Genomic DNA, 14261 nt, shown 5'->3' with positions numbered 1-14261 from the left:
CCACTTCCACACTTCTCATTCCAAAAAGATACTGTGGTTAAACTGGAGGATGGATTCCCACACCCCCAAGGAGAGATGGTTCATGGAACAGAAGCAGATGTTGCATCAGAGAAGCAGCCCAACTCTCAACTGAACTCCACTAACCTCTAGTTACCCCAAGAGGGCGAGAACAGCCATTCTTACAGACATGAGGCAGGGAGCACAGCAGAGTCTGGACTGAGTAGAGAAACTGGGCTACTGTGACCCTGCTGCTGGTTTGTTCACATGATAAGACAGCGCAGCCGCAGGGACTGCATTGTGCTCTCTGTTGTTTTTTTCAGGGAGCTGAGATCCATAGCACTGAGGCCAGAGATGCAGGAGTCAGATTCAGGGGTGCCCTGAGGCCTCACCACAGCCACGTGGTCCTGCAGCATTTTCACCTTTCCCCCAATGACCTCCAGCTGCTTCTTATCCACCTTGTTCTGAAGAGGAAATGGAAAGGACAAAGATGTTAGTGTGAGGAGTCATGCGTGGAGCCACCCAGCTGCTACCATGAGCTGGGCCCTGCCCCAACACAACTGTCCATCCAAGATCACAGGTCACTTGATCCTAAGGAAGCATCACAGCCTTACCATATAAACAGGTTTTTCCTCTTCCTAAATTAAATAGGGCATTTTGCAATTATCTGCACCCCATGGGCAAGCGAACAGCCCCAGAGCTGGGAGCAGGATCTGCCCAGCAGCATATGGGGCTAGGGCCTAACCAATAGATGCAACCCAATAGGCAAAGTTATCAGACTAACCCTAAGCTTCCCCGAGGAGCTAAGTCTCCTCTTCCCCAGGCCTGTTGAATTGGCTCCCCCTTACCTTGGGAAGCTGGTACTTCTCTCTGATGTGGGTTCTGATGGCTGCACGCTCAGCCTTTCTCTGAGCATAGACCACGTCCCGTTTGCTCCTGAGTTGGAAAGAACTGTGTCAGCAAGCTGCTTCTCCCAATCAGAACAAGGTGGTTGGTTTAATGGGTTTCACTGGGGTGGAGGAACTTTGGGGCAGAGAGCTGCACTCTCTCATGGACTGACCATCCTACGCAGCCCTCTGTGGGTCTGGGCTAAGCTCTGTGGTCACCCAGGAACATCGTGCACAGAAGATGACTATACAGACAGGCCTGTCATTAAAGGGGTTCCCTCAATATGTGGGGGGACCCCATCAGATTCAAGCAGGGCCTAGAACATCTCATTGAGCCAGGCATGGTGAGGTGGCCAGTTGCTCTTACTTCTTGCGCTGGGTCCTCTGGTTCTGTTCTGCTGGACCCTTTATGCAGCCTCCTAATGCTTGGCAGTCCTTGTCCTCGGGAAAGACAGCAGAGATGCAGCACTGCAGCTGTTTCACTGGGGCCCTGAAAGCAGACTTCACCACAGATTCCATAGGTGCGAGTTGGAGAGGAGAGGTGAGCAGAGAGGCTGGAGCAAAGGCAGTAAGGACAGCAGCAGTCAGTGCTGTGCAAGGTGCAGAGACAGACCTCAGATAGTGGAACAGGCCATCCGTGCTGAAAAGGAAGAAGAACATCCAAGCAATTTTCTCTGAGACTGTTCCTATCTCACCAGCAAAGGAAAACCGAAAGCAGATTCTGGAAGTGAATTGCAGGCTAGGTAAGTAGCATGGAGTGGAGGATTTTAGTTTTGTCGAACATTGGTCCACCTTTTCTGGGGAGAGGTGGATGTATACATCAATGCTAGAAGCCTGGGTAGCAAATTAAATAATTGGAAATGGTCATTTATGATTTGCATTTGCATGACTGGAATGTTAAAATAAATGGTTGTAACCTATTTAGGAAGGATCAAGTGGGCAAAAGGAGAGAGAGAATGGCACTCTATGCCAAAAACCGCACTGCCTGTTTCTGATTCACTGATAACTCAGAAGAAAATTATCTTGAATGTTTATGGCTCAGTGTCCTAACAGATAAAGCACAAAATTGGGTATTAGCCACAGATCACCAAATTCCAGAGAACAGGATGGCCATCTCCTTATGTACCTACCTAGGATGTGTAGAAAAAAAAACAACTGATCATGGGGGTCTTCAATTTGAGTGAAAGATGCTGGAGATCTCATCCTGGCAGTATTAAAACAAGCTTGAAATTTCTAAATATTATCAATAATTTCCTATCTCAAACAGTGTTGCAGTCAACATGGAGGAATTCTTTATTAGACCGTGTCCTAACAAATAAAGGAACTAATTAATTAACGATAGCTTAGGTACAAGTGATCATGACTTGGTCACATTTATACTGTGCAAGCAAAATAAAGTCCTCACCTGTAATATATATGCTTTGTGCTTTAAAAGGGCAGATTTCACAAAGCTGAAAACAATTTCGAGCCAAGTCAGCTGGAAGAGAGAATGTAGTCAGAAAATGTGAATGATAATTGGGAATCATTTAAGAACAACATGTAATAGATGCCCCAAAAGCCACAATCCAACAATTGAGGAAGAAGGCAGTGCTGGGTAAAAAAACAGCCTGGTTTACAGGGAAAGTGAAGGCAGGTATAAATATGTGTGTATATATAAAACAAATGGAAGAAAGGCAAAATTGATAGTAATTAATATAAATCAGAAGTATGGTATTGTAGAAAATGGATAAGGGAAACAAAGGGACACAAGGAGAAATGTATGGCCAGCAGAGTTAAGGATAATAAGGATTTTTAACAAAATATATAAGTAACAAAATGAATCCTGACAATGGTATTGATCCATTATTAGACTGAAATGGAAGTATGAATAATAATGCAGAAAAGTTCAATAAATATTTCTGTTCTGTGTTTGGCGGAAAACCAGATGATAGTCTCATCATATGGTGATAACATACTTTCTGTTGCAATAGTATGTCTGGAGGATTTTAAGCAGAAGCTTCTAGAGTTAGATATCTGGATCTGCTGATTTAAAAGTAACTTGCATCCAAGAGTTTTAAAAGAGCTGGCTGAGGAGCTCACTAGACCATTAATGCTGATTTTCAATAAGTCTTGGAGTACTGGGTAAGTTCTTACTGAGTAAGGCAGCACACAAGCTTATTTTCAGTGGCACTCACACTACCCGGGTCCTGGCCACCGGTCCGGGGGGCTCTGCATTTTAATTTAATTTTAAGTGAAGCTTCTTAAACATTTTTAAAATCTTATTTACTTTACATACAACAATAGTTTAGTTATATATTATAGACTTACAGCAAGAGACCTTCTAAAAACGTTAAAATGTATTACTGGCACGCGAAACCTTAAATTAGAGTGAATAAATGAAGACTCGGCACACCACTTCTGAAAGGTTGCTGAAACCCTGAACTAGAATGATATAAAATTGACATGGCACACATTAAATGGCTTAAAAAACCTGATAGGTCTCAAAATGTAATTGTAAATGAGGAATCATCATCAAGCGAATGAGTTTACAGTGGGGTCCTGCAGAGATTCGTTCTTGGGCCTATATTATTTAACATTTTTATCAATGACCTGAAAGAAAACACAGAGTTTTCACATGACACAAAAACTGGGGGCATGGTAAATAATGAAGAGGACAGGACACTGATTCAGAGCCATCTGGATTGCTTGCATTTTAATACGGCTAAATGTAAATGTATAGGTCTAGTAAAAAACTTAGACTATACTTACAGGATGGAGAACTCTAAGCAGTGACTCTGAAAAAACATGGAGGTTCTGGGGGATAATTAGTTGAAGTTGAAAGCCTAATGTGACACCATGGCCAAAAGACCTAATGCAAGACTGGGATACATAAACAGAGGCCTCTCGCGTAGGAATAGAGAGGTTATTTTACCTCTCTTTGGCACTGGTGCAACTGCTGATGGAATACTGTGTTCAGTTCTGGTGCCCACGATTCAAGAAGGATGTTGATAAATAGGAGAGGGCTCAGAGAAGAACCATAAGAATAAGGATTAGAAAACATGACAGTGATAGACTTAAAGAGCTCGTTCTGTTTAGCCTAAAAAAGAGAAAGTTAAGGGGCAACTTGATTACAGTCTGTATCTACAGGGGGAACAAATATTTGATAATGGGTTCTTCAGTCTTACTGAGAAAGGTCTAACACGATCCAATGGCTGGAAGTCGAAGCTAGACAAATTCAGACTGGAAATGAGGCATAAATGTTTGACAGGGAGGGTAATTAACCATTGGAACAATTTACCAAGAGTCACGATAGATTCTCCATCACTGAATTTTTAAATCAAGATTGCATGTCTTTTTTAAATATCTGCTCTAGGAATTAGAGGGCATTTCTCCAGCCTGTGTTATACAGGTTAGACTAGATGATCACATTGGTTCCTTCTGGCCTTGGGGAATCTATGAATCCATGTAGGGCATGGGGAGGTGCTATTTGTAGGGATGTCCCAGTTCCAAGCTGGCCTGGGAGGAATGCCTGGCATGACAGAGACAGACAGGCAAATTCCAGTGGCTTTGAACCTCCTGGCCAGCTCAAGTCAGGCTACAGGACACAAGGGACCCACTAACATTTCCCATTCAGACATTATCTGGAGACACACAGCAGCAAGTGGAGTGACTAGACTGCCCTGATATGCCAAGGGGATTGCTCAGCATCCTGGGAGCCAGCCGTATGGGGTACAAAGGGCCATGCATGCCGAGCCAGACACAGGCCCAGGAATTCAGTACCTGGGCAGCAGTTGCACCTGCCTCGTGGCCACAGATTATTATCCATCCTCTTGGAGAGCAAGAGAGAGGAGCTGTAAGGAATGTGTGGCCCAAATGCAGCCACTCCCCACCCAATCTCCAGGTTGCCAGATTGATAGCACAGGGCTCGGTAGCTCAGTGCATAAAGTCCAGGGCAGAACTCTGGTCTCTCTCAAGCTGCAAAGGGAGTTAACGGTGTTGCTACCCAGGAGGCTGAGGGCAGGTGGTCAGGCTGGAAATGGGGATTCTCTCCCGGACCTAAGCTGGGTACAGGGGACATGTTACTCACTCAGATCCAGGTACTGCTTGCCCTCAGCTGGACACTGACAGCCGGCACCGTGGTGTCAGGCTTTCCTGGGCTCAATTCTGGATGCTCACTGTGTCACTGCAATGTGATAAGCTGCTGGTTGAGCAGCACTGTTGGAGGCAGATTAATGCTCCCAGCCCAAGCTCCTTAAATTGGAATCAGGACACGAAGATGACTCAATGTCACCCCATCCCTCACCCAAGTCTCAATTCTCACTAACTCCAGGTGAAGCTGAGCTTTTCCTTTATCCTTCTGAGTGATGACAGGCTGCTAGGCTAGGGCACAGTCTGTCGTAGCCAGATGGTGCATTAGCAAAGCACCCTACGTGAGGACTCCTCATGCATCTGTTCTGTCTCTCCCCCCCCAACCCCCCATGAGACTCCCTGCCAAGCATTTAACCAAGAACGAACATGAAGATTCCACTATGTTTGTGACTTCCCCGCATGCTCTAGTGGGAGATAGCCCAGTTCAGACGACAACTCCTGCTGTGCAGCTGGTAAAAGAGCAGAGAGGAACAGAGAGAACAGCTCAGCAGCAGAACAGGTGGCTAGGCTGTGAGTTTGGGTAAGGAAAGCTCTTGTTGGGATGGCTGCCTGCAAAGGGATAGCTACAGTGCACCTAGACAGTTTTCCTGACAGCCATCACTAATACAGTCAGTACCAATACATCCTGTGGGCGAGTGACACGCTCTGGCGAGATCTCAAACACTCAGGCTCACTCAGTGCAGACATTAATGAGTCTGGGACACAGCAATCTGGGCTTAAATTTGTTTTTTTGTCTTAGAAGGAACTGGCTGCCAAACCCACACCAGAGCTGGCTGCATTTCATATTTAGCACCTTCCAACCACAAAACACTAATCCTGAAATGATGTGGCTTTTCCAAAGAGGAACCAGCACATGCTCTGCTGTCCCCTGGAACAGCAACTGACCTCTCCGATCCTCTTGCAGCCAACAAGCCAGGCTGGACCAGGAGCCCTGCTGAAGTGGAGATGGCCCCACTGCTTGGAATGGCTCACCCTCAGGAAGGAGTTCTGGCTGCAAAACTGCAGAGCTGTCCCTGTCCCCAGCCCGGTCTCCACCCTCTAATCGAATCAGAGTCATACTGGAGTACCTCTGGAACAGGATTGAGGCATCAGGGCTTATAGCTCAGATCCAGCTGCAACCCTCACACCTAGAGCAACCCTTGGCAGGTGCGTTTTTGGGCACCAGACAAACATTCAAGATTGGAATGAGCTTTACAGCTGGAGGTGGGTCGAGCAGAGCAGAAACCAATACAGGGATCCTGTCTCCTCAAGTATTTCTTGCTGGGACAAACGACTCCCTTCCATCCTCTGCAGAAGCAGAGTGCAGCTGATGCACAACATCTTTTCTTGTTCTGTTGGGAACCACCAACAGAACATTTACTACCCAATACAAGACAGAAGCTGAACCTCCATTTCCAGGGAATTAGCAAAGATCTGGGGGTTAAAGTTCTTATTGAGGCTAATGTCACATGCACCACATACCCCATCTTCTGGGAAGGGGAAGCAGTACCTCAATCCCAGGGCACCGGAAAATGCCAAGATGGGCCCCCACTAGTCTGGACGCAGACGGGGAGGAAGGCCAGGAAGTTTAATTGACTTCATATTTATTTTCACAAAGACTGTACAAAATTCATATAAAACTCTGGTGCGGGGATGGGCTATGACATTGATCCAAAAAATAATTCCCATGCAACCCCACCAGCTTCATAACTTACAAAGATATGGATGAGCTACAGACAGCCGGGAGCCCTGGGGAGGGCAGGAGGAGAGAACAGGAGTCAATGCAACACATGAACAGAGGTATTCACAGCATGGACCGTAAGAGGCCCCCTCCCCTAGGAGTAATGGCAGCAGCAGGGGCTTGGGTCCATGGAGCTCAAAGGCAGATATAGATTCGGGTATTTACAATATCTCACATATTAACAGTTTTACATAGTAACAAAAGGATTCAGGGGGTTTTGTTTGGGGTTTTTTTTTTTTGTATAAAAAAAGCACCAAGTGTCCACATAGAAATCACATAGGCCTCCACGGGGGCTACAATCTGAGGACAGACTGGGCACCAGCAGCGTCACCGGCTGATGTCTCGGCTAGAGTCCCACACTTTTGTGCTTGGCTCTGTTTTCAGCATGTCGAAGAATGGGTGTTTGAGGGCCTCGGCCAGAGTGATGCGCTTTGACGGCTCATACTCCAGCATGCTCTCGATGAGGTCGAAGAGATGGTGGTGGTCCTCAGCCTCAGAGGTCAGGTATCTCTGGGAAGATGAGGGGGAGAAGTCAGGGGGAAAGACACAGCATGGCCTGCCACTCTCACTGCAGCACAACTGGGAGCTCCCAACACGCTTCCGGGGCAAAGAGCCCAGTTAGGGCTTGGGACCTAGAAGGCCCCAAAGTTGTGGAGAATTCTAATGAGCACGTGTTGTCCAGTTCTCATTTCTCCTTTGCGGGCACCTCCCCCAGGACTTCTCAGCTCCCAACCCCCCTTCCCAGTCTTCTGACTAAGCTCCCATCACTGCCTTTTCCATTTCCAGTCTTAATCTCTAACTCAGCCATGTGGACAGAGCCTTTCAGTGGCTCCCAGCAGGCCACGTTCACAGCCCTGCTGGCTACACAGAGTCCAAATTCTCAGGAACTGGGGCAGGCATTAAGAGTTCCCATGGGAAGGGAGGGGTGCCCCAGCTGGGAGCCTTACCCGCAGTGGTTTGCAGTTCTCCCGGACATAGCGGCCTGCAGAGGTGTTCTCGTCCCAATCCAGGCGACCATGGTAGAAATATTTCTGCTTCCTGCCACAGTAAGAGGTGACACAGTAAGTTACAGCAGAAGGGACTGAGCAATGGGGCCATAACAGCAAGGAGCTGGAGTGGAGACCCCCTGCTTCCATAGAGACTCAGTCACCCAGACAATACAGGGCGGGGGTCACAGGCATGCTCGGCCGCTCTACTCCAGAACAGCACTGTAAACAGAGGGCTGATTCAGTAAGGAACCCCGAGCCCGAGTCCCACATCAGCAGGAACTACCACAGGGAAATGAGGCAAGGAGAGCAAATGGCAGGTCCTGCAGCATTCCACCAGCCTCTCTCACCTGGTCTTTCGGATCATCCGGGAAGGAATCGGACCCAGGATCCTCTCCATCATGGCCAGATGCTCCCGGTTGTCATGAGTCTGGAAGAGACACAGATTGGCCCAGCTCATAAAGGGATGGCATGAAGCAGACTCAGATCCCTGAGATTCTCCAGCTCACTGGTGCTAGGATGTCTCAGCCTCTTACTGCAGCCACAGCATGAGTGGGGTTCCTGGCTGCCAGCCAATGCCCAGCACACCACTGACTGCAGCACCAGAGGACACCAATGATAGGGAGAACCCACTCCCAGGCGTGGATGTCCCAACACAAGAGTGGGAGAGTGCCAGGTTTGACTCCATCAGCTTGTGGAGCAAGGACGCGAGTCTCACCTGGAACAGGGTGAAGCCCACATAATACTCGAAGACAATGCAGCCGATGCTCCACACGTCACAGGGCTGGGTCCAGCCGAGTTCTAAGAAGCAGAGGGGTTATTACCAGAGGGAAAGAGCATGATCTGCAAACCTCCTTTTCTATAAGCTGCTGCCAAAGGAAACTTTTGCCTCAACTGACACTCAGCGAGCTCACAGCCTGTACTGAAGCCAGTGCTCTGAGCTGTGCATCTGCTGGCACTTGCAGAAACATGGCATGGCAGGGAGGCAAACAGCCCATAGCTCAGCGAGCAGAGCCCATGGTGCCTACTCAGTGTGATCCCTGGGAACGTAGGGGCCAGCGTCCTGCAGCCCAGCATGCAGAGCCGGTGGTACATACCCAGTAGGACCTCTGGGGCTCGGTAGTGCCTGGTGGAGACAATGGTGCTGTGATGCTCATGATCAAACGTTGCACTGCCAAAATCAACCACTCTGATGGCCGTGCTCTTCACGCTCCGCTCATCTCGCTTCTTGGAGAGAGGGAGAGAGAAGGGACCAGTTACACAGGACTTTCACCAGGCAGCCTCAGCCCCTTGCACAGCAGGGCACTGCAGAAATGGTGCGCTTTGGAGGAGCATCACTTGTCCTTCCACTCCTGCCCCCCCACAAGTGCCAAGGCTGCTCTCACCAGCTCTCGGAGCACCCTGGGGCCACTGCTGTCTGTTTACAGAAGATGCAGGCAACTCCTGTGATGACTGGGCCCCGAACAGACACAGGAACCCTATCAGTCCCATCCCAACCACCTCCCAGGGGCAGGAGAACACCACTGCAGAATCGTTCCCTACAGCACAATTCACTAGTGCTCCCACCAGGAAAACGGGTGCCCCCCACCCCTTCCTATCTGATTGTAGGCCAGAGGAGGCCAGAACACCTCACAGGAGGCACTTAAGGTGAGGGCAGCCCCTTTACCTTTTCCAGATTATAGGTGAGTTCATAATCCGAGTTCACAAAGAGGATGTTCTCGGGTTTGAGGTCCGTGTGAGTGAGTTTATTGTCATGCAGAACTGGGGAGGAAAACATGATCAGAGTCAGATTCCATTAAACCCAGCTGACACCGACACTAGTTTGCAGTGGTCAGTGAATGTGGTTTACATTGTCAGACACTGCTCCAGCCCAGGGTGTGGGGAACTGGAGCTGATGGGACTCCACACACAGAGCTGTGGGACACAGGAAGAGAGGGTACCAAGATCCGTGGCACCTCTCTGTCCCCATCCCACATGATTACTGCTCTTGCAGAGACAGGTAAAGGAGGGTGGGTTCACCCAAATGCCCCATTTTCCTTCTCCTGGCGGGCAGGAAGGTCTTGGCCTTGGAATCTGCAGAAGGGAGCCCCTTCTAGTGATGGGGTGCCCTGGGCCTATCAGATGCAGAGCTGGCACAGGTGGGGCCCAAAGATCCTCCCGCCCCATCCTGTCAGGGAGGGGAGCGGCTGCCACTCACATTTCACAGCCTGGCACACCTGGTAAGCCATATGCCGCACTTGGTGGATGGGGTAGGGCAGGTAGTTGTTGTCCTTCAGAAAGTCAAAGGTGCTGAGCCCCAGCAGTTCAAAGGAGATGCACATGTGGCCGTGGTAATCGAACCAGTCAAACATCTGCACACACAGGCTGAGAGGAGACACTTCTGTTAGAGATCGTCCTAGTCCTCCCCGGCCATTCCCCACCCCCCGGCGGGGCACAGCGCAGCCGAGGCTGACCCCAACCCTACAGTACTTTGAACAATGGACTCGGGACCCCAGTGTGGCACTGCCTCCCCACACCCTGCCACGGGCTGCCAGGCGGCTCCCTACCAGCTGGAGGGCATAGGGGCTCGGATGACACTGCCTCCCTGGCCCCAGCACAGCACGACACTCACTTCTTATTCTCTGGATCCTTCTCATTGATTTTCTCCAGCACGTTAATCTCCAGCCGAGCAGCCTCTTTATATTTCTCCACGTTTTTTATGATTTTTAGGGCGACGCGTGCGCCCCCTCTGGGGAGAGGCAGGAAAAAAGCAAGGTCACAGTGGAGCTGAGCCCACGCCCTGGGGAAGGGGTGTCATGGACTAGCCAGGTCCAGCAGAGATTTTGGTTGGCTGGACAGTGCAGGCTGAGATGGTGGGTTTATTCCACTACAATCAATCACAAGACCCACCATCGTATCCCACACCATATGGGATCAGCACTGGGTGCCTATTGATCCACACTAGATTTGAACTGGAATCCAGGAGGGAGGGGGCTCATCTCCCCGCAAAACCTTTACACACGCATTCAGCTGGTTGCCCGCCCATTGCGTGAGTCCAGTCAGCACGCTTACCTCCGGTGATCCACACACTGCACCACTCTGCCAAACGTGCCTTCCCCTAAGGTGCTAATAATCTCATCTGAGAGGGAGAGAGAGAGAGAAGACAACATGAGGGAGTGAGCAGGACCTGGGTGCAGCGCATACACGAGGCAGAGGAGAATGCATTGCAACACCTAGCCTGCACACAGCTTGAGACACCAGTGCAGCAGAATGCTGACACCGGCTGCACAAGGCAACTGCCCTAGTTCCCTGCTATTTTGGTAACAATGCAAAATAGAAAATTAATATCTTTAACGAAAGGGGAGGAGGGAGGGAAGGGGGTTTCTCTTTAAAAACAATGAAAATAAAACAGAACAGAAAGATAAGACAGATCTGCGACTGCGATGGGAGCTTAACTAGAGAGCTAAATTATGTTACGATTCGGCTGTACATCTTTCTTGTAGCCAGTCGCCGACGCGATAGATCAGATGCCCCTCGTCGTCGTCCTCCACACTCTTGGCCCTTCTGCTGCTCTGTCGACTCCGCTGCTGGCCCAGGCAGACAGGGAATTCATCATTCACCAGCCAATCAGATTTTCAAACCAGCGCAGCAGCCAGCGTCACGCATTGGTTGGTTTGGAAATTCACATGGTTGTTTGAGGAGGGGTTGCAGGAGGAGATTCCCAGCCAATTCATACGGCACAGAGGAATATATAACGATAGGGATATTGCAAGGGAACATGTCAAGATACAACACACTAGCTCAGAAAAGAAAAAAACAGTTTGCTTTTCTTTGTAGCAAAAAAAGAAAAAAAGAAAAAAAAAAAGAAAAAACCTACAAACAGCCCCACCCGAACCAGTGCAAGAGCGAAGACCAGAACAGGGGCGAGCGGAGGGGATGGGGTAGTGAGAGGGAGGGGCCAGCTGCTCTCACTCCTCTGGGGCTTTGGAGAGGAGCAGTGCTGATGTTCAGGTCCTGGGTCAATGCCAAGAGAGCACACGGTCGCCAGCCAAGTGTTCGGTGACCACAGGGAAGGGCTCACATCAGCCACCAAGGAAAGGCAGCGGCAGACTGCGTGCTGGGAAATCCGTCACAAGCAAAGGGCCAAGCTGCCCCTGCACAGACATCCCCACCCTTTTCCAACAGCCCCCCACAATAGCCTTCCCCACCCCAACACAGAAGGAAGAACTAAGAGGTTTACAAAGCACAACGCTGCATCCAGAACCAGACAGACCTTGTGAGCAACAACCCCAGAGGCAGATCAGAGACCTCTTCATCTGCCCTCCCCTAACAAAACTGGTCCTGGAGGGACTAACCCCCCAGAGAAAAGGAGCACAAAGTGGAATGGGCACAGCCTGGGATGAGGTCAGATGAGAGACTTGCACCAGAGAAGAGAGAGTTCCTGTTTTCAGTTCTTCTTCAGCTAAAGTAACCCCACACTTGGGAGCAAAGAGCCAGCAGCCTGGGGGCCCCATCTCCAGCCCAGGACTCCCATCCTAGTCCTGGAACAGCCCTGAACATGCGGCCAGGACACCAAGTGGAGACAGAGTTCTTGGGCCTAAAGAAAATGGACGGCAAGCAGCAGCGTAGGCAAGAGGAAGAAGGCTGGGGACCCTACGCTGGAAAGAGCCTGCTGCCTCCATCTGAACTGATTGGTCCACATGCCAAACTGTTTTGCCAGAGCCCCCTGCCCATCTTAAATAGCCAGGGCCCACCCAACAGAAGCCAAGGGATGGCTCTACTGCTCAGACACAAGAACTGAGCACCCCAGGGACAGGCCTCCTGCCACAGCACCACTCCAGTGGGGATACCAGGCACTGGGGCTGCAGGGGCCAGTCCTTCAGTCACAGTGATACTGAGCTCTCGGAGGAGGGACCATCTTATCACTTCCATGCTGCCCAGCACAGACCCTGCTGCTTGGTTGCAGCCCCTAAGCAGTACTGTGATACAAACAACACACACAACCACAACAACAGCACCCTACTGGGGGACAGGAGATGGGAACGACAGTCACAGCATCACCGCCTGGGGAAACAAGAGGTGGGGGCTGCCCAGACCCACATGGGTTGCACTGGGCCCCATGGGGCGCACAGCTCCTCTCCTGGCTTCTCCTACTGGAGGGTGGGTAACCCAAGAGGTGCCCGAAAGCTGTCTGGGCTCATCACTGGCGCATCAGGACGGCGGATGGGAGCAGCTGCCTGTGCTAGGTTTTTCTATGCATTTCACAAGCTGAGTCTGAGACTGTGTAAGAAAGTGAGTATCCTACTTACCAAGCGCGCAACCTGGGAGAGAAAGGTTACAGGGAAAGATCTGGAGTTACAGGGTACTCACCGATGAGGAGCGGCTAAAGGACCGGCTGCGGCGCCGTCTCCGCCTGTGTTTATTACGCCGGCTGCTTTTGCAGCTCCGGTAGCTGCCGTCATGGTCCCGGGAGCGCCGGTACTCATAAGAGTGGCGATACTCAGTTTCGTAGTAGGCTTCTCCTCGTTCACGGCTGTAGTCGTTCCGCCTGTAGCTGTCACAGTAGCGCCTGTCATAGGCTCTCCTGTCCGAAGAGTGGTCGTCATAGCTGGGGTGGGGAAGAAGAGTAATTGGAACATGATTGGCCCCAGCTCTGTCTGAGCAGATGAAGGGTTTGGGGCTTCCCTGAGTTCAGGCTTTAGTGACTGCTCACATGCTCCCCCAGGAAGGACTAAAGCAGCTCTCCCCGCAACCCCATTGGCAATAGTCCTCCAGACACCATCCTCTACCTGCTGGCATCAGTGCACTTCCCCCCTGAGCGACTGGCAGGGGGCAGCCGGTCAGTCTTTCCTCCAAACTGGGGCACCAAACTTGCCAGGCCATTTGGCTGGCAGAAACTGAGCTGACTGCAGCTGCCTTCAGTGCAGTTACAGGGTGCAGCCAGGTCCCAGCCTGCCCCCGGCACCCACCTCCTGGAGCGAACGTGGTAACTGTCTTCCCGCCGGTGCCGCCGGTCACGCTCACTGCTGCTTGACCGGGACCGCGTCCGCCGCCTCTTGTGCTTGCGACTTCTGTAGCGCTCGTGATAGCTGCCTCGGCTGCTGCGCTCCGACGAGCGGTACCTTCTGGAGTGAGGCATCTAGAGGAGAGGGCAGAACCAGCAGGTGACCTCCAGGGTGTCTGACAGCAGAGAAAGCCTGAGTGGAACCGACCCCACACGAAGCAGCAAGAATGAGGAATTGTCCAAAAGAGCAATGGGTCAGAAACCAACCTCCCCACATGCCCCTTTGGAAGAGGTGACAGACCCCCCAGGAAGGCCCATCTCAGTCAGCAGTACAGGAGCTACCATTTCACCAGGCTAGCTGCTACCCCAGGACACCTCCCAGAGACCATCCGTCCCAAAGACAGCAACCCCAGCTGCTGCGAACCCGCGTACAAGCCCTGCTGACTGGGGCTACGTCTGGACTGTGCTAAGGGCTGTTGGACCACACACTGAATTGGGATGAAGACTCCAACTCCAGACTTAGTCGCCAGAGAGCTCTCTGCCCTAAAGAGCTCCTGGGT

The 14261-nt window shown here is 50.8% G+C and overlaps 1 protein-coding gene across 3 annotated transcripts in view; it reads right to left on the bottom strand.

The window, feature by feature from the left end:
* LOC117888549 (dual specificity protein kinase CLK2) overlaps window positions 1–14255 on the bottom strand; it is a 27269-nt gene extending 13014 nt beyond the window's left edge. The window contains exons 1-12 of one of the 3 annotated variants that reach the window (XM_034792059.1): window positions 13667–14255; window positions 13068–13305; window positions 11188–11284; window positions 10770–10836; window positions 10330–10446; window positions 9916–10082; window positions 9385–9479; window positions 8816–8945; window positions 8437–8519; window positions 8069–8148; window positions 7680–7770; window positions 6579–7242 (exon numbers count right to left, since the gene is read on the bottom strand). In XM_034792059.1, the coding sequence (XP_034647950.1) occupies window positions 7060–7242; window positions 7680–7770; window positions 8069–8148; window positions 8437–8519; window positions 8816–8945; window positions 9385–9479; window positions 9916–10082; window positions 10330–10446; window positions 10770–10836; window positions 11188–11284; window positions 13068–13305; window positions 13667–13836 (1518 nt within the window). In that variant the 5' untranslated portion in view covers window positions 13837–14255 and the 3' untranslated portion in view covers window positions 6579–7059. Of the gene's footprint in view, window positions 1–6578; window positions 7243–7679; window positions 7771–8068; window positions 8149–8436; window positions 8520–8815; window positions 8946–9384; window positions 9480–9915; window positions 10083–10329; window positions 10447–10769; window positions 10837–11187; window positions 11285–13067; window positions 13306–13666 lie in introns of those variants that run through there. The other 2 variants (XM_034792060.1, XM_034792062.1) reach the window with 2 other exon arrangements.
* Between the last annotated feature and the right edge of the window lie 6 nt (window positions 14256–14261).

Source organism: Trachemys scripta, chromosome 16, assembly GCF_013100865.1.
Source record: "Trachemys scripta elegans isolate TJP31775 chromosome 16, CAS_Tse_1.0, whole genome shotgun sequence".
NCBI classification, from domain to species: Eukaryota; Metazoa; Chordata; order Testudines; family Emydidae; genus Trachemys; species Trachemys scripta.
This window is presented reverse-complemented; position numbering and strand designations above follow the sequence as displayed.